The sequence below is a fragment of the Trichoderma virens genome (genome assembly GCF_000170995.1).
Source record: "Trichoderma virens Gv29-8 chromosome Unknown TRIVIscaffold_89, whole genome shotgun sequence".
Lineage (NCBI taxonomy): Eukaryota > Fungi > Ascomycota > Sordariomycetes > Hypocreales > Hypocreaceae > Trichoderma > Trichoderma virens.
This window is the reverse complement of record NW_014013660.1, coordinates 962,618-988,299: the sequence shown is the minus strand read 5'-3', so window position 1 is coordinate 988,299 and position 25,682 is coordinate 962,618. Positions and strand designations below refer to the sequence as shown.

General features: G+C 49.8%; 5 protein-coding genes across 5 annotated transcripts; 3 read left to right on the top strand and 2 right to left on the bottom strand.

The window, feature by feature from the left end:
- Positions 1-3,131: 3,131 nt before the first annotated feature.
- TRIVIDRAFT_75785 (uncharacterized protein) lies at positions 3,132-4,492 on the bottom strand (the record flags this gene model as incomplete). Its single annotated transcript, XM_014095923.1, has 4 exons — positions 3,132-3,540; positions 3,695-3,714; positions 3,783-3,855; positions 4,030-4,492. The coding sequence occupies 4 exons, from the start codon at positions 4,077-4,079 to the stop codon at positions 3,132-3,134; spliced, it is 552 nt and encodes a 183-aa protein (XP_013951398.1).
- A 2,808-nt stretch (positions 4,493-7,300) lies between these two features.
- TRIVIDRAFT_161476 (uncharacterized protein) lies at positions 7,301-8,248 on the bottom strand (the record flags this gene model as incomplete). Its single annotated transcript, XM_014095922.1, has 1 exon — positions 7,301-8,248. One exon carries the CDS (start codon positions 8,246-8,248, stop codon positions 7,301-7,303), a length of 948 nt encoding a protein of 315 aa, XP_013951397.1.
- A 2,353-nt stretch (positions 8,249-10,601) lies between these two features.
- Positions 10,602-12,447, top strand: TRIVIDRAFT_227041 (uncharacterized protein; the record flags this gene model as incomplete). Its single annotated transcript, XM_014095921.1, has 5 exons — positions 10,602-10,663; positions 10,729-11,032; positions 11,088-11,682; positions 11,881-12,203; positions 12,304-12,447. 5 exons carry the CDS (start codon positions 10,602-10,604, stop codon positions 12,445-12,447), a joined length of 1,428 nt encoding a protein of 475 aa, XP_013951396.1.
- A 509-nt stretch (positions 12,448-12,956) lies between these two features.
- Positions 12,957-16,840, top strand: TRIVIDRAFT_183490 (uncharacterized protein; the record flags this gene model as incomplete). Its single annotated transcript, XM_014095920.1, has 3 exons — positions 12,957-13,427; positions 13,496-15,859; positions 15,956-16,840. The coding sequence occupies 3 exons, from the start codon at positions 12,957-12,959 to the stop codon at positions 16,715-16,717; spliced, it is 3,597 nt and encodes a 1,198-aa protein (XP_013951395.1).
- Positions 16,841-17,914: 1,074 nt separating this feature from the next.
- On the top strand, positions 17,915-19,992 carry TRIVIDRAFT_161055 (uncharacterized protein; the record flags this gene model as incomplete). The annotated part of the gene is made up of 5 exons (XM_014095919.1): positions 17,915-18,203; positions 18,267-18,397; positions 18,485-18,751; positions 18,805-19,462; positions 19,541-19,992. 5 exons carry the CDS (start codon positions 17,915-17,917, stop codon positions 19,990-19,992), a joined length of 1,797 nt encoding a protein of 598 aa, XP_013951394.1.
- Between the last annotated feature and the right edge of the window lie 5,690 nt (positions 19,993-25,682).

Genomic DNA, 25,682 nt, shown 5'->3' with positions numbered 1-25,682 from the left:
TGCTGCGGCGTGTTGCGGCCAGGATATTGGCAGATATGCAACGTCTGGCGGCCCAACCAACGGACTAATTAAGTGGATGATGAGCAGCATCCTTCGGATGTCTATTGGTACTACTGCTGTACTCTGTTCGTATTAGACTATCGGTTAGCTGCCTTTTGGTAGATACGGCACTTGGTTGATCTGATGACGGCGAGATACAAGCATCGTCCATACTCTCCGTTGCGGTATCTCTTCTAGATAACTAGGCATATTTCACTTCAAAACAACACAATTCTTTCAACAACCTACATAATAATCATCCTTCTTCTCATCTTCCCATACACATCTCATCTCTTCCAAAAAGAAAAACCACCCAAACATCGTCATCCTCCTCATCCCCTTCATCTATTACCCCTCATCACCGCCCCTCTCAACCCGCCCTCACGCGAGCAAATCCCCTTCAACCACGACCTCAACTTACATCAAAATCACCTACATAGAAAAAAACCCACCCATCTACGCACACACGCATTACATACATGACATTGCATCTGCCCCTAAAAAAAAGACCCAAAAACAAACGAGAAAAAAAAACCTCCCTTACATCGTCTCCCTCAAGTCTTCCCTTATCCGCCCAAACACCCGCTGCCATGTCATCAAAACCAGACTCTCACTTGTATATTACCTGCAGAGCCCTATAAACACCAGCCCGCATCCTTCCCCCTCTTTTTTTTGCTTTCTTCCGTTTTGTCATTTTTTTCCCACTCTTCTGCGAATTATTTTCTTCTCGTGCTGCATATGCACTTTGCTACGCACTACATTACATTACATGGCATATACATTGCATGACATTCGGTCAAGAGAGAGCAAAGCAAAGCCAAAGCAAAAAAAAAAGTCTCGCAAACAACGCAGCAGCAGTTAACAGCGAATGAATGCATGCATCTGCATTTGCATCTGCATCTGCATTTCAGCCTCTCTCGTAACCTCAACAAAAATTGAATAAAAAGAAAAATTCTCTTCGCTATGGTACGAGATTGGTCCAGCACGGCAAATGCAAATGGCCAGGTGCTCTCTCTCTCACCTCACCTCATCGGCTGCATCACCGTCCTCACCTCGGCTCAACCCAACCCCCCATACTCTCTCTCTCTCTCTCTCTCTCTCTATTCTCACTTCAGCCCATCAACCCCGATACTACAAAAACATCTCATTCAAAATACAAAAAAGAAAGAAGGAAAAAAAAAAGGCATCATCAACCCCCCGTAAACCTCCCAATAACCATATCCCTCCATCCATCCATCACCCCCCCAAAAATACCCCACGTCTCCATACAAAAAACTCACAGTAACCTTGTTCTGCAAATCTCCATCTTCCCATCTCAGCCTCCTCCTCTCTCCCCCTCCTAGTAAATCCCAAAAAAAATCAACCCACCCCTACTTGATGCGCTGGCATCTGCTCATCCCACCAACTAAACCGAAAAACACCAACCCCCGGCTCTAAAACCGCTCGCCATTCCGGATACCGTTTGACGGCAACACACACACACACTCATGTTTCTCGGCTCTCTGTCGTAAGTCTCCCCCCTCGTACAAAAAACATGGGACTTCCATGGGGCCCTTGGCTGTGGAAAACGCCCATCACATCATAGAGCATAAGACATCCATGCTGCAGATGCACATGCACATGCGCCATATAATACTATTGATGCTATGCTGGACTATGCCATACTTACAGACTACTACACGATAAAAAATCAGACAACCTCGAGTGGTAAATGAGTAAAGTAGAATCCAATCACGAGCAAATCAAATACAAACAACTACATAATAACATCCATAGACACCCTAGAATCCCCCACGCCCCATCCTCTTAAACAAATAAATAAAAAAAGAGAACCCAAAAAAGAAAAAAGAAGAAATACACACACCCCCCAGCAAAAAATCCCCCCCCAAAAGCAAGCAAATCACCAGACAGGGAATGCGGCGCTTGTCAACTGCAGTGATGAGTTGGCCAACGCATCAAGTGGTCCGTGTGTAGCCTCGAGATCCGTCAACCCACACGCATCTCCGTCTGCCGTCTCTGCCTCCGGCTCTCTTCCTTCCCCCCTCCCTGCATCTCGCTTTGTTTTTTATACTTGGGCCGTTGCTATTCACTTCTGCCGCTCTCTCTTTCTCTGCTTTTTTTTTCTCCTCGTCAATCACAGAGCAGCTGCTTTGGTGGTGACGGATTCTAAATCCTCCTCCCCCCCACACGCCCACCAATCAACACCATCCTCGTCTGAGCCCCGCGCATCCCATCCCATCCATGAATATGAACCTTTCCTACCTTGGCTTCCAGGACCAGACAGCCGGGACAATCCATGGATCTTGTTGTTTCCAGGTCTCCAGATATTTATTCTTTTGCATTCTACACTCTACATTACCTGCAACTCACTCTGCTTGACAGCTTGCTATCCTCGTTCGACTTCTTGTCACCGGTTCCCGTTTAGGAGCATGTCTGTTCTGTTTTTTGTTTTCCTTTTTCTCACAAAATGCTATAAATCATCATTCATATCTCATCGCCCGGATCGCTTGCTATACAAAGGCGCGCCTTGGAGTTGATCTTGTCCACTGGAGAGGAAAAAAAAAAACATTGCAACTTATCCAAACCAAAGAAACAGGGAAAAGGGGGGGCAAATCACACAAAGACACCGGGCAAGTGCCCACCATGCTCCAAGCCCCGGTTCCGTTTTCTATATCTCACACTCGATGCCTTCGGATGCCGCCTTCTTTACTTCCATCCATGCCAGGAGCCAAAGGGGGATTAGTCAAAAGGGCCAGCCCCCGTCGAGGGCCAAAAAAACAAATGTTGCCATGGTCGCCATCATCTTTCATGAGAGTTCGTGAGAGAGGAAATTTATATACCAACTGCCGTCCGTCCGGAAAATATCTCGCCTCCACGCCGCACAGGGCGGGGGGAAGGCTGTGGTTCGCTCAAAAGGTGCTAGGTCTAGTCGACCTCTTGCACTTGGGGGGGGGTTTCTGGGGCATTAGGGGGATTAATGGTCAGCATCCTTCTTCGTCCTGGTCTCGTTGCTCCCAAGCATAGGTCCTGTGCTGTCGTCAGAGAACCAGGCAACTCCTCAGTCGTCCGCTTGTCCAAGGCACACAAGCCCTTCATCGACCAGCCCACTTCACCAGGAACTGTACCACGGCATCGAGATTTGTCTCGTGCTTAGCACTGATGCCGTAGCAGCAAACCTCACGGTGCTGGATGCTTTTCAGGTCCAGCTCATCAATCAGCTCGTCGACGGACAGCTTCTCTGGGAGGTCAGACTTGTTGCCGAGAACGAGCAGGGGGATTCCCCCAAGGGACGGGTGGGCCATGAGGGAGTGAAGCTCCTCCTTGGCCTGGGGAATGAGCTCTACATCCGCAATGTCTACGATGAAGACGATGGCGTTGACACCTCGGCAATACCGCTCCCACATGGTGCGAAAACGCGGCTGCCCACCGATATCCCAACATTTTAGTGTAACATGCCCCCGTTGCACACGCTTCATATTGAACCCGACGGTCGGAATCGAGCTACACAAGACTCGCAGTCAGTAACTGGACCAACACGTTCAACAGATCTTCAGAGACTGCCATGGCCCCCGAGAGGAGAGCACCTGACTACTGCTGGTCGTCCATGGCAGCAAGACGAAGACGGAGATGGGACAAGGGAAGGGCATGCACTTACTCAAGAGTGAACTCTCCACCCTAAGAAATCATTCCAACAACTCAGTCAGCCTGGCCCCGAGAAGCAAGTCGCAAGAGGGGAAACCTACAGCCAGCACTCGTAGCAACGATGTCTTTCCGGCATTTTGCAGACCAACCATGGTCACTTCCATTTCCATCGCCCTACCGTCACCAGTCAGAACCCATAGACACAGACACAGACACACACATGGCCCAAGCACGGGGGCAGGCTTGGGGTTCGCGGCACGGCCATCATCTACGCACAGCAACGCCACACCACCAAGCAGCGCATCGTGGGACCCCCGCCTCTAACCCCGTGGGGGTAGAGCTACTCACCAAAACGTCCTCAACAACCAGTCATACACCTTTCTGAATAGCCCAGCCATGTTTAAAATCGTTTATGCGAGACGTCGGTCGGATGTTGGTACAAGGAGGGAAGAGGGGGGAGGAAGAGGGGGAGGGGGAGACGGTATCAGCAGATGGCGTTGCGAGAAGTCGATTCGGCGGTACGACCGGCGGTCAAACGTTGTCGATGTCTCAGGAAGTCGCGCAATAGCGACCGTCGTCGTCAAAGCTATAATGCGAATGGCACCGTCGAGGGGACGTCGCTGCGGGAGCTCGTGGACAAATCTATCGGTTTACCGACAACGGCGCAAAGGTCGTGCGGGTGCAAAGCTTGCCGCCTGGCATGCGAAAGGCCCGATGCGGCTGGATGGAGCAGTAGCGGTGGTCGACACTCTATAACTGTGCAAGAGTAGGTAAGCTCGATGCCGAAGCTCGTCGACTGCGTTTGGCGATGCGAGATTCCCTTGCAGGAAAGAGAGAGAAAAAAAATCAGGGAGGAAAAAAAAAGAGAGAGATGGGGCAAGATAGGGATGCGGAGAGCAAGATTCAAGGTTGTTGCGCAACGGTTGGTCCAAGTGACATGAGGGCTTGAGGTGACGCCTGGCGGCAGAAGTAGAGGGAACCCCACCTGGGAGATGGATGGTCGAGACAAGAACCGCGGGCTGACGGGCGTCGAAGCACGAGCTCTGGGGGTCTGGGAAAGCTAACCTGGGCGCCGCAAGCTCGTCTGGAATGCGAGGGAGGCCGCAGAGATGGAGCGTAGGTGTGTAGAGATGCGTAGAGATACGTAGCGAGCAGAGTGATGGAGCAGCAAAAATGAGAGTGTAGAGTGTAGAGCAGGGCGTAGGGCCTGGCGTAGAGATGGCGTATCGCAACAGCAGCTAGTACCTGTTGACGTAGGTCCGAAGCTGGCAAACTGGCAGCATGAGGACGGCAAGCTGCTCTGCTCCGCTATCTGAACGGCTAGTGGACAGAAGGATGGCCAGAAGAGAGAGCAAGAAAACAGCCAACCAGCGGGCTCTGTCGCAGCGGCGCACCAGAGAGAGCTGTACCGTGCGTGCGCAACTTCGGGACGTCGTATGGAAGCGGGTATGCTGTGTTTGTCGAGTCACCAGACCTACGCTGCCAATAGAGGTTAACCGCTGCCCTGTGCAAACTGAGCCGTCTCATTCGTTTGTGCAGACTGGGCCGATCATGAGCCGGGGGTTTGGCTCGTGAGGATGCATAAAAGCACCCCGTATCTTGTGCAAGCCTTGATTCGCCCAGTGGGTGTCTCAGACGGAGGTGCCTGTCTGTCTGTGGTACTGGGCTGTATTTGTGTATGTAGCACTTACTGGCAGAACTCGGTACAGTACAGTACAGTGAGTGAATGATGCAGATTAGTCGCTGCGGCTAGCAATGCGAGGACAGGCCTGGTGATGGACGATGGCCGGGCTGATGTATGTGGTGATTTCGTAGTGACAGGCTGCAGCTGTGCTATGCCATTTCCAGCGCCTCTAACGGTGGATTCTGGAGCACAGCGCCTAGCTGGGCAGGTCTGGCAGCTGCGGTGACTCTGTGCTGCGGTGTCTCTGCAGCGGGCGATTCTCTCTCTCTGTCTCTCTGTCTCTCTGTCTCTCCGTCTCTCTGAGAGTGTCTTTGTCAGTGCTGTTGATGGTGATGATGAAGCTATGCTGAGGAGTGGAGGAGCAGAAGAGCAGACGAGCTGCGATTGGCGATGGGCGGAATATCGATAAGGATTGATGAGGAGGAGGATGGAGAGAGGATTTGATGCGAGTCTGAGGATGGCGGGGTTGCAAAAGATTGGATGGACCTGCACTGCTTAGTACCTGCCGCAGCTAGTTTTGGGCGGGCCGGATAAGGTTGACAGGCAGCGACTTTTTTTTTTTTTTTTTTTTGGCTGCTGTTTTGTCTCTCAGGTCTTCTGCTCTCTGCCCCGCCACAGCAGCCATGTAACCTGTATTAGAGGGGCTATTATCAAATATCATGAAATCCCAATATCAAGATCCATGTCGGTTTCAAATCCCAAATCCCCCATCCACCAATTCAATGAAGCAAAAGTGAAAAATAAAAATAAAAAATGGCCCCCCCGAGTCCACAGCATAAACTTGGGTTCTGCACCTTTGTCACACACGCGAGCCATGAACCTGTGTGAACCTGTGCTCTGTTCACGAGGCACTGCTAGCTCTCTTCTGCCTCCTCTGATGGCTGCATCCTGATCTGGGCGATCGGGGCGAAGGTTTGCCAGAAAAACGAATGCGTCGACGTTTCCGATTTGGAACCCCCCTGCTCTGGCGCCTAGCACTTTGTCGACAGGTGCAGTATGGAAAGCGAGGGCTTGGAGGCAAAAGTCCCGGCGGCTATAAGAAACCGAGAGATATTATATACCCCCGGCGAGCTTTTAAAAACTCTGTAGCCCTGCTCTGATTCAAGGGCACAAGTGCAAGCTAGAGAGACCAGGTAAGGGTAGATGAGTTGAACACAACAATACCTGCAATTGCTACTAGCATGGTCAAGATGGAGAAGCTGGATTCAATGTGGAACACAGATACCTAAGCTCCATGTACGAGACAAGATGCGGAAATATCACGACCAGGGGGGCCGCTTTTGGGGGGAAGCTAGGCATTATTACGTCGAGCACCACTTTATGGCACCTTGATATCGGCCAAATAAAGTACTGGGCACACCAGCCAACAATCATGGTCATCCGTCCCTTGCGGGTTGTGATACTTGACGAGTGCTAGCTCCCACCCAGTACAAGGACACTAAGTCGGAATCAGACACAGCATACGAACACTGTCTTTGAATTAGAACACATACATGGTATTAGTCTGTTGTAGGACTGTCTGTCGATACGCAATGAGGCATAGCAGCCTCTGCCGCTTGGCAAATGCTAAGCCGTCACGCTATATGGACCCAGCTTTGCATCGATATCATATGTTCCCTCGCATTGCCTCTTTCTGAGGATAATGACTAATAGAATATGGACTGTGAAGACACCTGTTGATCATATCTATCTAGTAATCAGTATACAAAGAGCATGTGATTGGCGTTTATGGATATTTTATTAATTATCACTTCATCGCATTTCTTCTGTGTAGTCAGAGCACATGTAGTTAAACATGCATCAAGCGAGTTGCCTTATTTGGCCACCATTTAACCACAATTGCCTTACATGAAGAGCTATCTGCAAACAATAGTTTTCCATTTCGTATAGTGTAAAAAGAAATAATGTCAAGATATAAATGAAAAGTTCATGTAACTAGCGTATTCCGTCTTCCTTTGCCAACTGCTCCTGCGTCAATCCACCATTCAAAGTATTGATATACTCGTCAAATTCTCCCGCCGTTTCAATCACTTCCTTCATCACTTTATAGTTCAGCTTAAAATCTCGATCCTGCTGCCGCTCCCACCTAGCGTATTGTCTCGCCGTCGTAATGGCATTTCGAATCTCCCTCCCGTTCATCTCTCTGCTGGCTAGTTGCTCAATATTATCCTCCAAGTCCAGAAAATCAATGCCCTCCTCATTCAGCTCTTTCAGGCGTTTTAAAAAGTTGCCCCAAATCTTGGTTCTTTGGTGTGTCGACAGGCTACTGTAGTGGACTGCCAACTGAATGCGCGACTTGAATGCTTCGTCAAAGGTCCCAACCCGGTTGCTTGTCAAGATCAAGATTCCCTCGTAGTATTCGAGGACTCTTAAAAAGACCGATACCAGCGCATTTCGGCGGAGATCTTCCAAACTGCGTTGCTCTAAGAAGACATCCGCTTCATCGAGCAAGACTACGCACCCCCAGGTCTTTCCGAGATGAAGGACGGACTCGAGATAGTTCTCGACATCTTCTGGTTTTGTTCCAATATCCCCACATGTGACTGGATATAGTGGCTTCTTGGCGATTTCGGCCACGCTCTCCGCAGTCAGAGTTTTGCCTGTACCTGGTCCTCCATGGAGCAACATGATTAGGCCGTTTCCTTTTCCACTGATTAGATCTGTAGATCTCTCTGCTTCGATCTGGTTGCTAATGAGAGCCTGAATCAAACGCTTTGTTTTTTCCTTGATAACAAGGCTCTCAAACGCTTGTGTATTCCATAAAACGTCCCGAAGTCCGTCAAGCCGCAGGTCCACCCATTTCTTCCTCTTGAGGTTGTAAGCTTTTACTGTGAGAGGCGCCAGGTAAATGAAGTTTTCATCGGGAGGATGATCCTGCTTCATCTCCTCACGCTCAAGATAATTAACACCAACCTGCTTGGTTGCAAAAATCTTGCTCAAGTCCGATTTGTGTAGCTCGCGGTACATCATCATGTCAACCATATATCGCTCATCGTTAGAGTGGTGGAGGCCTTGTGGCGTGTCATCGTAAGTCACCATTCGTCTCTCGCGACATTTCCAGAGCCACTCTCCTCTTGTTTTCAATTGTTTTCCCGTAGCGCCATCCACGAAACGGAGTGGTCGGATGGCCAAATCGCTAATATTCTTCTCCGAGTAATCTTTAGCATCAAATTCCACATTTACAACTGATACTTTTTTTGAGAAGTCGCCATCAAAATCCCAGGACCAAACTGTCAGATCGAAAGATGCCTTATATTTAGTCTTTTCTAAATCTTCCAATTGGGCATATATATTGTTTGTCGTAGTCTTGCAGAGCCATTTTTTGCACAAGTAGCCTCTTGCTTCTTGATCTTTGCCAGATACTATGATGTCGCCGGGCTTGAAGAGATATTCGATGTATGCTTGTGTAATTTTGCCCTTGCGGGTCATCTCGTCAACAAGGCTGTAGTCATTGTCGTATCGAGAAAGTATATAATTGAGCACTTCTTGGAATTGAATATGTTGCCTGTCATCCAATGTTTCCATGAAGAGTGCCAACTCGTTTTTCCGAGCATGATAGATGGTGACGTATGGAGCTTCAAGCTTTGTTGAGTCTGAAGCAGCTGTACCATCCGTGTTGAACTTGTAGTAGTCAAGAAATTTGGTCATCGCGGTGGCAAGGCTTGTGGTGGCCGGCTCAATGAACTCCCCAGTTTGCTCTGGGCTGAATAGAGTGTCTGGGTCTTCATCCGGGAGCTCCGTTTCTATGAGGTGGGTAACATCGTAATCGCGATATACAATACAACAGACTTCTGGGTGCTTTGAAAGGTAGGATGGGACGCTGCGTAGAGGAAGGTTACCAGCAAAAGCCCCCCTCGATGATGTCGCCCCCTCTAACCAAAACGGTTGATCAAGGTACATGAGCTCAGTCCTTAAAGTTTTTTCACGTCGCAATACACGATGGACCAATTGAACGACTGGGACAATTGGCTTTTGCGCTTCCTTAGTCGAGTTGATGTCCAACAGGTATGCCTGCAGAGCCTCTATGGTCAAGGTTGGTTGGTCCTGGATATTTAATGCCCTCGCAACTGTTTGAAGAGCATCACCTAGTGGATCAGAATGCCCTCTAAGATTTTGTTGTCGCTGTTCCTGTTCCTGTCGTTCCTGCTGCTGTAGCATTTGTCGTTGTTGCATAAGCCGCATTTTGTTTTCTTGCTCTGTTTGCATCAGCTGCATTTGATAGCCTTGTAGTGCGTGGTTGCTTTGGGAGCTGTACCTTTGTGGCACAGAATTGTTACCGAAACTCCTCTTGCCTTGAGATCTGTTATTTGGAGTATAATGTTTCAAGGCAACGAGAAGTCCGCCGTTACGATCAAATTCACTGCCTTGGCTTCTGTCATCGGAAATCGTAGTATGCACTGATGTCGATTGAACCTGTCCAAATGATGTTAACAGAGTCGCGCGGTTTGATTCGGGTTGGGTTTTGAGACTTGTTTCGATAGCACGTGCCTTGAAATTCGATCATAAGCTCTGCTGTTGCGATACCAGCATAAGGGATCCCATCTTGACATATGAAATATCGCCATCTTACCTGTTCTAAATGGCTGAATACCGACGACTGTTGTGTAAAACCGAATGGGTCATCAATTTCATTATCCAGGTTCCATTGCTCCTCTTCGTTAGAGGCATCACCCTTGGCTTTGCCATGACTACCTTCTGCATATTTATTGTCCCAACTAGGGCGTTGATTTGTAGACAATAGATCTTCGGCAGTTAGCCCTGCGCTTTGCTTTCCACGCTGCCGCATCATACTATTAGCTTGTTGGTGTATTGTGGGTGATGAACCTGCGATGATCTTGTTTTCCGAAGTGCAAATTCGGGCTGCATACAGAGTAATCCCTCAGCCACCAGGTATACACAGAGCCAAACTAATGCTGCCCAACGCACATGTACCTACGTCTACATTAGGCAGCGGAGTGCTGATCAACCTCAGGCTCCCAAGAGCAGGGGGCTGTCAGTCAATATGGTGGCGCAGTTTTAAAAGGCTGCGACATGTACGAGTATAATACGTGCATACATGTAAGGCTACCCAACTACCTACATACATGTACTTAGTCACATGTAGCGTGCGGGCGGCAGTGTCTCATTATCCAAATGTACGCTGATGACTTCTACGTTTTGTCACTTTTTAGTAGCGGAGTAGAAGTGTTCTATTCACAAAATTCTCAATATCACTCTACAGATATTGTTTTTGACGATGGTAACTTTAGAAACTAATGCGTTTAGTGCTTGGTACACTTCGTCGGAAGAAACCGAATGGTGAGTGGTTTTCAATTGCCGTAATGAGATATAAATTCGGCTATTGCTAATTCTTGTGTGAAAAGCGTGATCGATGCTCAGGACGTTTTTAAAGAAGCTCTAGCCGAATTTTCTTCAGAGGTCTCGAAAGACAAAAAGAAGCAGCAGTGGATTGTTGACTCCAGGTATGGCAACCTCGAGAGCGTCCTCGCATCTGTTGAAGAGGCTCGGACTTGCTACGAAGAACAAAAGGGCAATTCAAAGCTTCGCAAGGCATTAGTGCAGCTATCGGAGAAATTATACAGCTACAGTAGTATACTGGACGTGCTACTCCCGCAACAACCAGAATACTCGACGTTAGCCTACGGTGCTATGAAGTTTCTTCTTCTCGTAAGTGTCCCCGGCCGTGTCATTCGTCCCTGGCCGTCTGAGATAAAGATTTTAGGCGGTCATGAACCATCATAAACTTCTTTCGCAGCTCTGCACCGGGCTCAATGGCATTGCACACATTATATCGCGCACGCAACTTATTATAAGGCTCTACCCAACTCAGCAAATCAGACAAGTAATTGTTGCGATATACGTCCATATACTCAAATTTCTCTTGCGGGCCCTCAATTGGTACAGAGAGAGTAAAATAACGCATATGTTACAAGCAATCAAGAGGCCTACGGAGCTGCGATATGGTGATCTTTTAGCAACTATATCGTCCCTATCCGACACAATGTCCAAGATTGCTCTAGACAGCAGCCACGCTGAGCAGCGAGACATGCATGTATGCGTTGCTCAAATAATGCATGAGCAAAAGCTGACCCGTGAAAATATTACAAATCTGATGACAGCAGTTTCGGACATTAAAATTTCCATGGTTACTGAGCAAGGCATCAATGCGTCGGCGATAATCGAGTTTCGGCAGAGGCTATCTGAGGTCCAACTCATGCAACTATTAAGCCAGTTGTCCGTTGCTGGCCTTCCCGACCCTGTCAAGGCGTTTCAGTTGCTGCTATTCATGTCGAAGAGACGGCAGCCGAAATCGTCGAGTAAGGGAGCGGCATTCTGGCTTGATTCGAGAATCCAAAAATGGAATAAAGGCAAAGAATCGTCTCTTGTTATAATTAACGGCACGTGGAAGACTCGATTCGAGCTTCAAAGCTTTTGCGCAGAGTCCATTGCTATACTCTCTAACGCAAAGTGTCCAGTTATCTAGGCCTTAAAAGCATCAAATACTAATAAATCAGCCGGTGGTCAAGTACACGTGTCGACAATCGACTTGCTGAAATACATTATTTCACAGGCTGTCTCGGTTAACAAAAGCATCCACACCGACGCGGCTTTAATTCCTCGCCTCATGGCTCACATTGACGCCAAGTCGGAAGAGGACTGGATTACTATTCTTGCATCAGTCCTCCAGGGTATTCCACTTCTCTACATCATCATTGACGTCGAAATCTTAGGCCAAAACTTGGGGACATTGACAGCAGAATTCTGGCCAGCAGCATTTTTAAGAATGTTCTCCAAGCTCTCGGCACGCAACATCGGAACAGTTGTCAAAGTGGCTTTGGTCAGCTATGGCTCGCCACTACTCAAAGGCCCGTTCAGAACAGATTGCCAGAATCTAATTGTGTCAGTTGGCGGAGTAAGGCAAACTCAAACATCTATAGCGAGAGCTAGAAACCAGCGTTCCTCTCTTGCTGGGACAAGAAGAAGGATTCGCCTGGAGGCCATGTATAGCAGACAATAACTGGCTTACTACAGAGGACATTCACCCACGACAGTTTCTAAGAGAGCTAGGATACATCCCCTAACCTCTGGTTAGAGATACGTGGTTTACGTAAGAATCGTATTGGATATCTCTTGATTCTCTGCCATATATAAAGCTACCCTATATCCTGACATGAGAGTATCTGCTACCAGGTCAGAAGAAGCTGTGCCTGGAGTGGCGCAATAAGGCGAAGCTATCTATAGTGAAGCCACAAATATGCCCCGCTCTCTTGCCCCGCCTCGTTTGCTTGCCATGGATGCTTATGTCACTGTGGATAGTCGCTATCGATAGTGCTATCTCGTGACCCACTCACCCATTCTTATCAACAACTTTTTTTTTTCTTCCCTGCAATCGCAAAGCTACCTGCGAAGGGTCTGCTGAATAGCCTCCAATTGCAATTGAGTTGGGGCAGGCGCTTCATTAATATTCACAGCGCACAAGGAGAAGCTGCCTGTCTCGATGCGCTAAAAATCAGGCATTGCATCTCATCAATCCCCTATTATCTCGTCATCCACCTGCGATTCGAGCTTAAAGCTACTTCTCTTCGACATCATGGCGCCATCAGCCACCAGCACGGAATGGGACCACCAGTTCCATACTCTGCGTCGCCAGGACCTCTTCAGAAATCCTCCTACCGATCATTCCGCATATCCTGCCCTCCAGCTGGCAGTCAACCCTCACATTGAGTCGTTCAACGCCATCTTCCGCGGCGATGGAAAGCCCGGCCTTCTTGCCCATGGCCTGGCGGATATCGGCACAAAAGTTTTCCTCGACGGCAACGACCGCGCTGGCCCAGAAGGCAAAAACCGCCTCCAGATTCGGATCAAGGAGGTAACCCTACAAAAGCCGCAGGTGCCGCCGTCCAACAAGCTGGCCTTGAACAGAGAAATTTTCCCTGCCGAGTGCAGAGAGAGACACGCTACATATAGAGGAAAGCTCTCCGCCACTTTCGAGTACAGCATCAATGGAGGCGACGTTGTCGAGTTCACTAGAGAGCTTGGCCAGGTTCCCATTATGATCAAGGTTTGACCCTCCTACATCTCTCCTCGTTTTCTTAGCCTCGAGGAGCCGTACTCTTACACTACAAACAGTCAAACAGATGCCATCTCGAGAACAACTCACCAGCCTTGTTGGTTTCACGAAAAGAAGAGTCTGAAGAGCTTGGTGGATACTTCATTGTCAACGGTAATGAGAAGATTATCCGTCTCCTGCAGGTGAACAAGCGAAACTTCCCCATGGCCATCAACCGTCCGAGTTTCACAAATCGAGGTGCGGGATACACCACATACGGTATCATTCTTCGATCAGTACGACCAGACGAGACGTCTCAGACAAATGTTTTGCACTATTTGAAGGATGGAAACGTGACGTTTAGGTTTTCTTGGCGCAAGAACGAATACCTTATCCCCGTCATCATGATTCTGAAGGCGCTGGTTGAGACCAACGACAGAGAAATCTTTGAGGGACTGATTGGACCCATGGGCTCTAAGGCGGCTCAGAATACTTTCCTCACAGACAGAGTGGAGCTCTTGTTGAGAACATACAAGGCCTATCGTCTCTACAGCAAATCCGAAACCCGTGCGTACTTGGGCCAAAAGTTCAGAGTTGTCCTGGGAGTTCCGGAAACCATGTCAGATTACGAGGTGGGAACTGAGTTCCTGCGCAAGATTGTCTGCGTGCACTTGGGCAATGTCGATGTCACAGAGAAGCAAGATCTCGACAAGTTCCACATGGTGCTGTTCATGATTCGGAAGCTCTACGCTTTGGCCGCTGGTGAATGTGCCGTCGACAATCCTGACGCCATCCAGAACCAAGAAATTCTGCTCGGTGGATTCCTTTACTCGCAGATTTTGAAGGAGAGGCTGGATGAATTCCTTAGCGTGAGCGTTCGTACCGCTATCCGAGACTATCTGAGAAGGCACCCTGCCGTGTCATTCACCTCCGAAGAGTTCCGAAAGGAATTCCCTGGTGGTATTTTCAGAAAATCGAACGAAAACATTGCCAATGGTCTCGAATACTTCCTTTCCACCGGCAACCTGGTGAGTGCCTCCGGTCTGGATCTACAGCAAACAGCAGGCTTCACTGTAGTAGCAGAGAAGCTCAACTTTTTGCGTTTCATCAGCCACTTCAGAATGGTTCACCGTGGTGCCTTCTTCGCCCAGCTCAAGACGACTGCCGTGCGTAAACTGCTGCCAGAATCATGGGGCTTCATGTGTCCTGTCCACACGCCTGATGGTTCTCCCTGCGGTTTGCTGAACCACATGACGCACAAGTGCAAGATTATGACTGACTATGTCGATGTTTCCAATATTCCCGCGCTGGTTGCTGAACTGGGTGCTGTCGAGACATCATCCGCATCCACTGACGAGAGTGTTGTTGTCATGCTGGACGGCAAGATCATTGGATGGTCTACTCCCAAGGAATCGCTTCGAATCGGAGATTGCTTGAGATACTGGAAAGTCGAGGGCTCGCACAACGTACCTCTGCAGCTCGAGGTTGGATATGTGCCTCCATCAAACGGCGGTTCATACCCAGGTCTCTATCTGACGTCCACCCCGTCCAGAATGGTTCGACCAGTCAAGTACCTGCCCTTACAGAAGGAGGACTACGTCGGCCCTCACGAGCAGCCTTACATGTCGATTGCTGTCGTCCCGCAGGAAATTGAGTCTGGTGTGTCGACACACGTTGAATTTGACCCAACCAACATGCTCTCCATTCTTGCCAATATGACACCGTTCTCCGACTTCAACCAGTCTCCCCGAAACATGTATCAGTGTCAGATGGGTAAACAAACCATGGGAACTCCCGGTACAGCCATTCGACACCGAACAGACAATAAATCTTACAGGATACAGACTGGTCAAACCCCCATTGTCCGTGCACCTCTTCACAACACCTATGGCTTCGACAATTTCCCCAACGGCATGAACGCTGTTGTTGCCGTCATTTCATACACTGGTTACGACATGGACGATGCTATGATCATCAACAAGTCTGCTCACGAAAGAGGTTTCGGGCATGGTACAGTGTACAAGACCAAGAAAATCACGCTCAAGGACGACTCGAGAACCAGGGCCGCCAAGAGCGTTGTCAAAATGTTTGGCTTCGCCCCTCACAGCTACGTCAGCGCGGCGTACCAAGGCATGCTTGATGACGATGGTCTCCCGCACGTCGGCCGGATGGTGAAGGAAGATGATGTTTTGTGTGCATGGCACACCGTCACTCCCGATTACAACGGAAATCTGGTCAACCTTGACGGAATCACGCACTACGAGAAATACAAGGACTCGGAGATCGGATTCATCGAGGAGGTCCGACTGATTGGTGCCGAATCAGGTTCTGAGCCCCTGCAGACGATTTCCATCAAGATCCGTATCCCTCGTTCCCCGGTCATTGGTGACAAGTTCTCATCTAGACACGGACAGAAGGGTGTCTTGTCACAGAAATGGCCTATGGTGGATATGCCCTTTTCCGAGACGGGTATTCAGCCTGATGTCATCATCAACCCTCACGCTTTCCCGTCCCGAATGACAATTGGTATGTTCGTCGAGTCGCTGGCTGGAAAAGCCGGTGCTCTGCACGGACTGGCGCAAGATTCTACCCCATTCAGGTTTGACGAGGAGAACACGGCAGCAGACTATTTCGGACACCAGCTTATGAAGGCCGGATTCAACTATCACGGAAACGAGCCAATGTACTCTGGCATTACCGGAGAGGAGCTCGGCGCCGACATCTACATCGGTGTAGTCTACTACCAGAGACTGCGTCACATGGTTAACGACAAGTACCAGGTGCGAACTACCGGTCCTGTGGTGCCCACGACAGGCCAGCCCATCAAGGGCAGAAAGAGAGGTGGTGGTATCCGTGTGGGAGAAATGGAGCGTGATGCCCTGTTGGCACACGGAACAGCATTCTTGCTGCAAGACAGATTGCTCAACTGCTCAGATTATACCCGATCATGGATTTGCCGTCGCTGCGGATCATTCTTGTCTGTGCAGCCCACGGTATCCCAATTTGCGCCAGGAAAGAAGAAGGCTCCCAGCATGGTCCGTTGCCGAAACTGTGCTGTCAGGCTCGATGACAGCGAGGGCATCGACCTGACGGAAATCCAAGGAGAGATTTGGGAAGATGGTCAGGGCAACTGCTGGGTTGGCGGCGACCAGACGACGCAGGTTGTGGTACCTGGTGCGCTCAAGTTCTTGGATGTGGAACTGGCAGCCATGGGCGTCAAACTGAAGTATAGGATAGACCGGACAGACGAGCCTCGCAAGGGACCGATGAAGCCGTTGAAGCAGATTTCGGCTGCTGCATAATTGCTTGTTTGAGACAAAAGTAATGTATTGGATGGGATACAAAATGGGGTTGTATATACGTTGATGGCTGCATTAGTAAGGTATTAGATGCATATTTGGGCAATGTGATTAAGAATTACTGTTTATCTAAGCCACGGCATGACGAAGAATGACGCCACGGCTCAATTTCTCAGTTTGTGAAGGTCTCATAGCTCAACGATCATAGGGTCTCGACCTGATGATACCAGGGGATCATTTTTTCTTGTGTGACGGTAGTCGATATGCAGGCTCCCGTCAGCTGTGCGGGGCGGATAAAGCGGCACGATGTGATGAAATTTGGATCTATTATTAAAAGAGATTTGTGTAACGGAGCATAAATGAGACGATCCAAGACGCTCCTGTCCTGTCCTCCTGTTGCTGCTTCCATCCAGCTCCAACGTGGTGTCTTGGCCCCTGAGCCCTGAAACTCATCAGACCACGCGAGAGTGAGAAACAGAAGCTCATCCTTCCTGTCTGGTCTTTTTCTTTCTCTGTTTGTTGAGCCAAGACAAAGCCAAGTCACTTGCTAGAGAGAGCATCGCCTCATGATCGGCTCGGATTGGCTGAAAACCGAATGGGCGACGGAATAGCAAGGCAAGAGAGACTCGAGACTTGACTCTTAGAGTTGAGAAAAGTAAGTTGATGTGCAGCTTCACGTGGCCAGAAGCTGATTTCCCAAAAGGCTGGAAATCCGGATATCCTGGCCGAGGCGGTACCTTGGCGTTGGTACCAAGTCTTCTGGGAAGGTGCCTTGAGGCCTACCTTTCCTTTCTGCCAGCTGCTCTCCAACATTTTTTTTCTCTTGGATTATTTTTTTTTCCCAGTCATTCTTCTGCTTCTCTTTCTTTTCTTCTCGTCCACAGAGTCGGCTGTTGCGCCTTCGTTCAATCGGACACCATTGAGCCGATATTCCTTTTTGAACTTTCCCTTATCTTGGCCGTCATTTGCAGGACTCTTCACCGCCGCTATTCTGATCTTTTGGCACAAGATAACCGACAGTTATCAGCACTCTTGTCTCTTGCTTTTCGCCATTTATTCTCTCTCTTTTGCCCTCTGTCAATCTACTATCCAACACTCTTAGCATATTGACGTGCGGCTGGAACCAGCATCTGCGCCCAGGCGCCGAACCCGGCAACCACTTATAACCGAGTCTCTTGAACGAAGAGCCAAGGTCAAATCATGCGTTTCCTTGTGTACATCGGCTGGGTCTTGAACTCCATTGTCTCTCTAGTATCTGCCCAGGATTATGACTTTGGTGTCGATGTGGTATCTCTCACTCGCCGACAAGATCCCAATGCACCAATCGTCGTCAGTCGCCTGCCGCTGGCATCCAATGGAAGCACACCCCTGAGACTCGAGATTCGCGACGTCAAGGCAGACAAATACAAATGGGATCTGTTCATTCTGGCTCTGAGTATGTTTCAGTCAGTCAGTCAGGACGATCCCCTGTCGTATTACCAAGTTGCTGGTGAGTGAGGTCCCATATCGACTCGGCATTGCCTACATCGCTCTGATGTATGTCTGCGTTTAGGGATACACGGTGTGCCCTTTGTGACATGGAACGGTGTTGGACCAGCAGCAGGAGCGAGCCAGTCAGGCTACTGTCCACATAGTTCAGTCCTATTTCCAACGTGGCACCGGCCATATCTTGCCTTGTACGAGGTGAGCCTGTTTTCATACCCAGATAGCCAGTGTCGGTTCCGGCTGTATATCGTTCGTTGGGTGAGACGCTGACTCTGTTTCCCATAGCAAGAGTTATTCAAGCTTGCCGGTGCCATTTCTCGCATGTTTAACAATGCAACTGAACGCTTGCTCTATATGCAAGCTGCCTCGGACTTTCGACTCCCATACTGGGACTGGGCATCTCCTGCACCAAATGGTCAAAGTCACTTCCCAGATGTCTTTTGGAATTCTACTATGACACAATACGGCCCCAATGGCGTTCAGATTATTCGAAACCCGCTGTACTCTTACTCATTTCATCCGTTGGATGGAGAAGCACTCATCTGGCCCCCGGTACGTGTGAATTTACGACGGCGTGAAACTCACCAGCTGCTAACAATTCACAGCTGCGAAGCTGGAATGAGACAAAGCGAGCTCCAAATACCGACATCAGCGAACTGGAACCTCCTTCAATGAACGACCAAGTGAACACAGCCTTGCTCGCCAAATTACCAGAGATACAGCAGCGATTATACATACTCTTCTCCAGTTATCACGAATTCGATTCGTTTAGCAACAAGAATTACGCAATCTCCCAGAATCTCAGCTACCTGGACTCCATCGAGGCTATTCACGACATTGTTCACATATATGGCGGATCTAGGGGCCATATGACCTATGTTCCTCTGTCTTCTTTCGATCCGCTCTTCTTTTTACATCACGCCATGACGGACAGATTGATATCAATGTGGCAGCTCCTCAATCCCACGGCATGGATAACACCCCAAGTGTCTGGAGAGACTACATACACAGCGTTGAAAGGAACGATGCAAAACTCCAGCACACCTCTTACACCCTTCATGTCTTCGGCCGACGGCACTTTCTGGGATTCTGACATGTCTAGAACAACTGAAGTGTTTGGCTACGCATACGGAGACTCGTCAGCTCTGCCCGGTGACGGTGACAGCCCACGAAACAAGTTGATCAGGAAGATCAACAGATGGCTTGGGAAGAACAGTCCGGCCATGATTCGGGTCAAGAGTCAGGCACAGCACCGGCGGCCCAGTGGGTTATGGAAGGGTACCCCAGGAGTCAAAGGGCCGCAACCTGGTTTCAAAATGGACGTGAAGAGCGATGCTGCAGACGACCATTATACAGAGTGGATCGCAAATGTACATGTTAACCACGGAGCCTTGGGTGGCTCATTCAGCATTTACTTCTTTGCCGGCGACCCGTCAGACGATGTCGACGCTTGGGGGGTTGCTCCAAATCTCATTGGATCAGTGGGAATCTTCACCATGAGCGGAATGAGCGGCTCTCATTCTAAAATTTCCGGAACAGTGCCGTTGACCATGGCCTTGATGAAGCTCGTTAACCTGGGAGCAATCACAGACCTTGAACCAAATTCAGTGGTCCCGTTTCTTCAAAAGACTTTGCACTTTCGCATTGCTGGCATCGATGGGAAAGAGGTCAGCCCAGAGCAAGTGACGGGACTCTACATCAGTATCAGCAGCAGTAGGGTGAGATTGCCCGAGAGCGAAGTTGAATTCCCGGATTGGGGTCGGCCGACGTTGAGGTTGGCAATGTGGGAGTAGCATAGCCGAAGGGTGCAAGACATGTCTACTCCTTCCGGCGTAACAAGTTAGGGAGATGAAGATGGATGGATCGTTGGGTGGTAATGTCGTGGGTAATTTTGGGAGTCTATTAACGACGGTGATTTGCATGGTGGTGGTTGTTCCACCGCGTAATGTACGTAATGTCTTGTGAATTCATTAACGCTGACAATTTAGCTACCGAAAACATTTGATACCAGGTGCTGTGTCTACGGTGCTCTGTCTACGGTGCTGTGATAGATAACACTCCCTGGGGGGTGGCTTTCGGCACATGTTTGCCACGGTGCCTCTCATTGAATCAAATCGAGATCAATCAGACTCGTAGTTGCACGTTCACCGGAGGGATATGCATGTGCCATTGCTTGAAGGAACCTGTGATGGTGGCAAAGTGATCTGCCGGGCAAGGATTTGCGGGGTGTTGATCGGGAGGTTCCCGATGAATGGAGCGTGTGGATAAAGACGAAGGACGATGACCGAAATGAAGTGTTGGTGTGTCAGACAAGGGCAATGCTCGGGGGGGGGGGGGAGGAGTTACTTGGCAAGTCTAAGGGTCGGAAGGATGGTGACGACCGAGCTTGAAGCTAATGGAATGTGCTCTGCAGCCTCATGTTGTACAGATGGGCATGTGAATCAGCAAGCAGAAGACACGTGCGTGAAGGCTACCGAGGTTGGGAACGATCCGGAATGCAGTTGACGAAAATGACGCAGCGATTTGCAGAATCCAACGGTTCTGAGGGGTTTAGGATCTTTTGTATTTGAGTTATGCATGTTGTGAGTTGCTCGGATGGAAGGGGACGGTTGATTGGTGTTCAAGGCATACTGTATGTCTAGCGTTTCGGCGTGGAATGTGATTTACAGCAAAACGTGCAGGTGGTTGGACGGGGGAATGGTTGGATCGGGACCGTCCTGAAAGATACAGGTCATCCAAAAGGCATGTTCCATGCAGCCATACATGTGGTTTATGGTACTATATATGCATGATACTCTATGTAGCACAGGCGAGGGGGGTCTTTGTGATTTGTCTGGTTGTTGGTCGTTGGTAATTAGAAACGGGTATGGGGGCCGCACTAGATTCTTGACGTGTCTTGTACGGAATTCCAGCGTGGTGGAAGGGTGTGGCTGCTGCACGTTTTCGGGGGCCAGGTTCTCTCTTCCCAGACAAGGCTCCCAGTCCAGTGAGGCTGATCGGGGGTCCGCGGGCCTTTTGAGGGGGTCAATCGTGGACCAAGTATCTGCGTATGCGTATATTCGGAGCGATGTATGCGAACTGATTCCAGATTTCGCAGTGGGCAGAAGAAGAAGAAAAAAAGGCAGCGAAGAGGGCGAAGAAGTTATACTCCGATCAAGGATAGGTTGGCATGGAGCGGAAAGAAAAAGGAATTCGGATATCCGACAAAGTGCGAGATGCGATTGCGAATTCAAATGAAGCCATGATGATACGATAGGAAAGAAGGAAAGTATTCGGAGACATACATGCGGGCTCACCGGGTTTCCTCGCCAGCCTTCCATTGTCAGAGTGTTGATGGGCGAAGTGATTACTATCTACTACAGGCGCAGCAAGTACACCGACACTTGCCGAATCGCGACGGCGGCATGAAAGTTGGGACTTGACTTGTTACATTGCGACTGTGGAGAGGGAGGAAAACGCCCTTCGGAATGTGCCCGCTCCTTGTGGTGGTGATATCTACGGATACAGTGGAACAACACGATGGGATTCTGCCATTGCATACGAAGTATTACGGAAACGGGAATTGCAAAAGGAAGCCTGGAGCAAAAAGAAGAAGGTCTGAATTGGACAATCGGCGGCGCCGGACTGCAGGGAAGGGAATCCGTTGCAGGGCCGTGATCGAACATGACCTGCGCTCGGGCACTGAAGCATCTACACAGAGAGGAAGGAGCTCGCAAGCCAGTCTTGAAGGGTGCAACCGACCAGACGACCAGGGTACGGAGCACCTTAAACTAAATTAAGAGGACGGAGGGATCGGGACCAGAGCCTCGGGATCCGGCACGGAGGCTTGCGATTTGCCAGATACGAGTGGCACGAAGAGGGAAAAAAAAAGAGCCAAGAAACAAAAAGCACGCAAAATGTTGTTGTTGGTTGTGTTGCTGCACCGCAGAGTGGCAGATGAGAGTCCCAGTTGTGATGCTGGGGCGGGACGAAGAGGGAATGGCCGGGGATACCGAAAGGGGGGCCGGACCGGGCCTCTTTTTGCTCTGTTGGTAGTTAACGAGGGTTCTTGACAGAGCGTTGGTTGGGTCAACGGGTATCACTGCGTCAAACAGCCTATTTGAAGACGTTGTGAAGCTCAAAGAGGCTCGTGTACGGCTATGGGGATCGCCTCTCTTGGGTCGTATAAGCAGATCTCAAAAAGACCATCCGAGTCTCCGTTTCCGCGCGCAATCGAAAAGGCTGGGCAAAGCGCACTCCCCCCCCCATGCTGGGTCCTCTACTTGCACATCTTGGCCCTTTTTTTCCTTCCAGAACGGAAAAAAGATCAGGAACAGTCGCGTGTTGGCGTATCATGGCGGCAACCCTTCCCCCCCGTTTTTTTCTCCCCCCCTCCTCCTTGGCTCTGCAACGCAACAATGCTTGCCCAAAGTGCTACAGTATGTACTCCGTACATATGCGTATCTGAATGTGGCCGGCGGATGCAACACTGCAAACTCGGCTGGGTTGGGCTGGGCTGGGCTGGGCTGGGCTGCAGCAGAACTAAGTAGGAATAAGCATCCTCGGCGAGTTTCGACACATTTCCTTGTGTAGAGCTTTTTGTTTTAAGCTCTGCCGGACTTTTCAGCTCCTAGCTCATCACCTTTTTACTTCATCTGTCCTTGTTTGCCTCCTTTTTTTTCTCCGTCAACGAACCCCCCCTTGCTCGCGCAATAGCAGAAATCGGGTTAGCCTTCTGAGGCAACCAGGACAAAAAATAGAATAGAATAAAACGGCCTCCATAAAAAAAGCTCTTTTTTATGCCTTAGGTAGGGCCGGAGTGCCGTCCATGAAACTTGTGCCGAGGTCCCGACTAGCAATAGAGTCCACTTTGTGGTGTGTGCGTGTTGCTGTCTTGTCTTTTTAGGTGCTGACCTGCAGCGGAGATGAAACACGAGCGAACCGATTCTGACGGGAACAAAGGAAGCGGAAAGATTTACCGTTGCGAAAAAAGAAAAAGACAAAAAAAAAAAAAAAAAAATCCAACTCCACTCCGGTTGTCTCTCCACCGGGACGGGAAAATAAGAGCTAGAAACACAGTTTGAATAAAGAAGCTTGAGAAAAAGAGGTTACAACGTTGGGGGGGCACGGAAACGGGAAGGCAAAAACAGAGAGGTGTCCGTCCATATGCAAAAAGTGGATGGATGGATGGATGGAGGGTGGTATGGTGCTGTATCCCAATGGGAACGAGGGAATTGCAGCTCCCCGGGGCCAACAATGGCGGAAACAAAAGACATGTGGAAAGTCCATGGACTTTGGGATTGACGCTTCTTTATTCAGCTGTTTGGGGTTTCTGCATGCTTGGTAATAATCCCGGAGACATGTGAAAAGAGAGAGACGAGAGAATGCCAGGGGGCGTGTCTTTGATAGGGAACTAGTCGTCGTTTTCTTTGCGAAGTGCCGTGCGAAAGCCAGTAGCAGCAGAGGGCTCTCTTCTCGTTTCTTTTTAGTCTCCGGCGATGCAGGAGTACGGAGCTGGGCGATATTAGACGGCGACCATATCCATATGTTTGTGGGTATTACGTCGATTCGCATCTCTTGGTTCAAATTGGCTGCTTGTGTCACTACGGCAAGGCACGGTATCGATGAAACAAGGCGAGGTGCTCATCTGCGCGACAGCTTTCCCATTTAGCTTGGGGGAGTTTCCATCACGTTTGTCTCAGCACAGCTGCTTTAGCAGCATCACCCATTGCTCGTAGTGCCATTGAAGATGGTCATCTGGCCAGCACGCCGACCCCTGGTCTCTGCTAGTGCTCCGGAGCATGTTCCGTGGCTGAGATGCTGCAGGGAAGTCGACCATTGAATTGCTGAGAGCGCCAAGCGAGGTCCAAATGCCTGCTCTTACAGCACCTATACGTGTACGGAGTGTACGCTCATGTAATGATTAGCTACAACGACGGATGCTTCCAAGACAGCCAAGACAGATGGACTCTGTCGACTACTGCAGCCTGTCAACCGGCCAAGCGTGGGACTAATATTACCAACGACATGACACCGCCGTCACGCTCCTCTCATCTTTATACAAAGCGTCCGCGTGCTCGTATCGCCATCGTTTGGGCAAGATTAGTATTCAAAGCAACGCTGATTCACCCATCACTTACGCAAACCGGGGGCGTGTCCAATGAATCGCGCCTCACTTGGGCTTCAGCCCCGATGGACACCCTCCTCGCCTCGCGTCCCCTTCCCTCTGGTCTGAAGGTTCCCTGTCAAGCCTAGCAAGCCGTCCGTGCGACACTCTGAGATTTGGCTGGAGTTTCTACCCTGTTTTGCACATCTTGGCCCGGCCCTAGACAAGAGACAGAAAGACGCTAGGCTTGGAGGCGCCGTTATTAGTGGGCTTTTGGTCGTTCTGAAAGTGTCCGTTGCTTTTTTTTTTCTCTCACTACTGTCCTTTTTTCAGCATGTCCTGTCACTCCCCTTGGCGGAACAAGGGAGACACAAGACGTTCCCTTTTCGTAACTTGTACGGAATACGGGGATTGGAGCTTTCCGAGCGGTGATGCTGAATCGGGATACTCCACGCCGGCTGTCGCGAATAGCAAGCCAGAGATGGGAATCCAGAGCAGGAGTACATACATACAGTACGGAGCATCGTGGCTAATTAGTCACGAATGCACGCGTCCGAGTGCATGCATTCCCACGTGCTGGCCTGTGTTAGAGCATCATGAACGAGTGTGTGTACGCCTTAGTACTGACGCGATACCGATGCAGACCCTCTATCAGTGTACCGGTACCCAGAATTGTCCGGGCCTTGAAGTAGCCCCCTAGCTTGATGGCTGCATAAACTCCGTGCCAGCCCTGATAGTACCTTGCCGTGCGGCGTATTACTGCGGCTGAGGAATGTACCGTCGGATCCGCACCCGCGTCGGTCTACCTGGCGCCAATGCTACAACACGTCTCGCCCACACATGTATGTCATCTTAGATTGTACCACGCGGTATCGGTCCGGTAGCCCCTAGAGGCAGGAACAGGTACAGGTACAGGAACAGCTGCAAAACCCGGGAACCCAGGCCAGAGGGGACCCCTACGGTGCTTGTACCTGTACCTGGGCTGTAGCATGTATCCAGACCGGGATCAACGCAGTGAGACAAGGATCAACAGTTCCCTTGGCTTGCCCCGTCACGCAACCATCTTTTCTTGCCTCGCTCATTCTCTCCTCTCTGTCTTTTTTCGGTGTCTTGTCTTGTCGTTGTCTTGCCTCGGGGCTGTACCTCTAAGTACGTGCATACAGATGCTGTACAACCAACCGTCCATCCATCCAACCACCACTTACAAGCAAAACGTAAGCCCATGTCCAGACTCATTCCATCTCCATCTCCATCTCCATCTACGAGTATACTACGAGTACATACTGCTACGTGTACTCCGTACGAGCATTATCCATTATCCATATCATATCCATACCTACCTATCTATCCCCCATCCAGCTCCATAACCCATATCCATACAAGTGTGTATGTACGTAC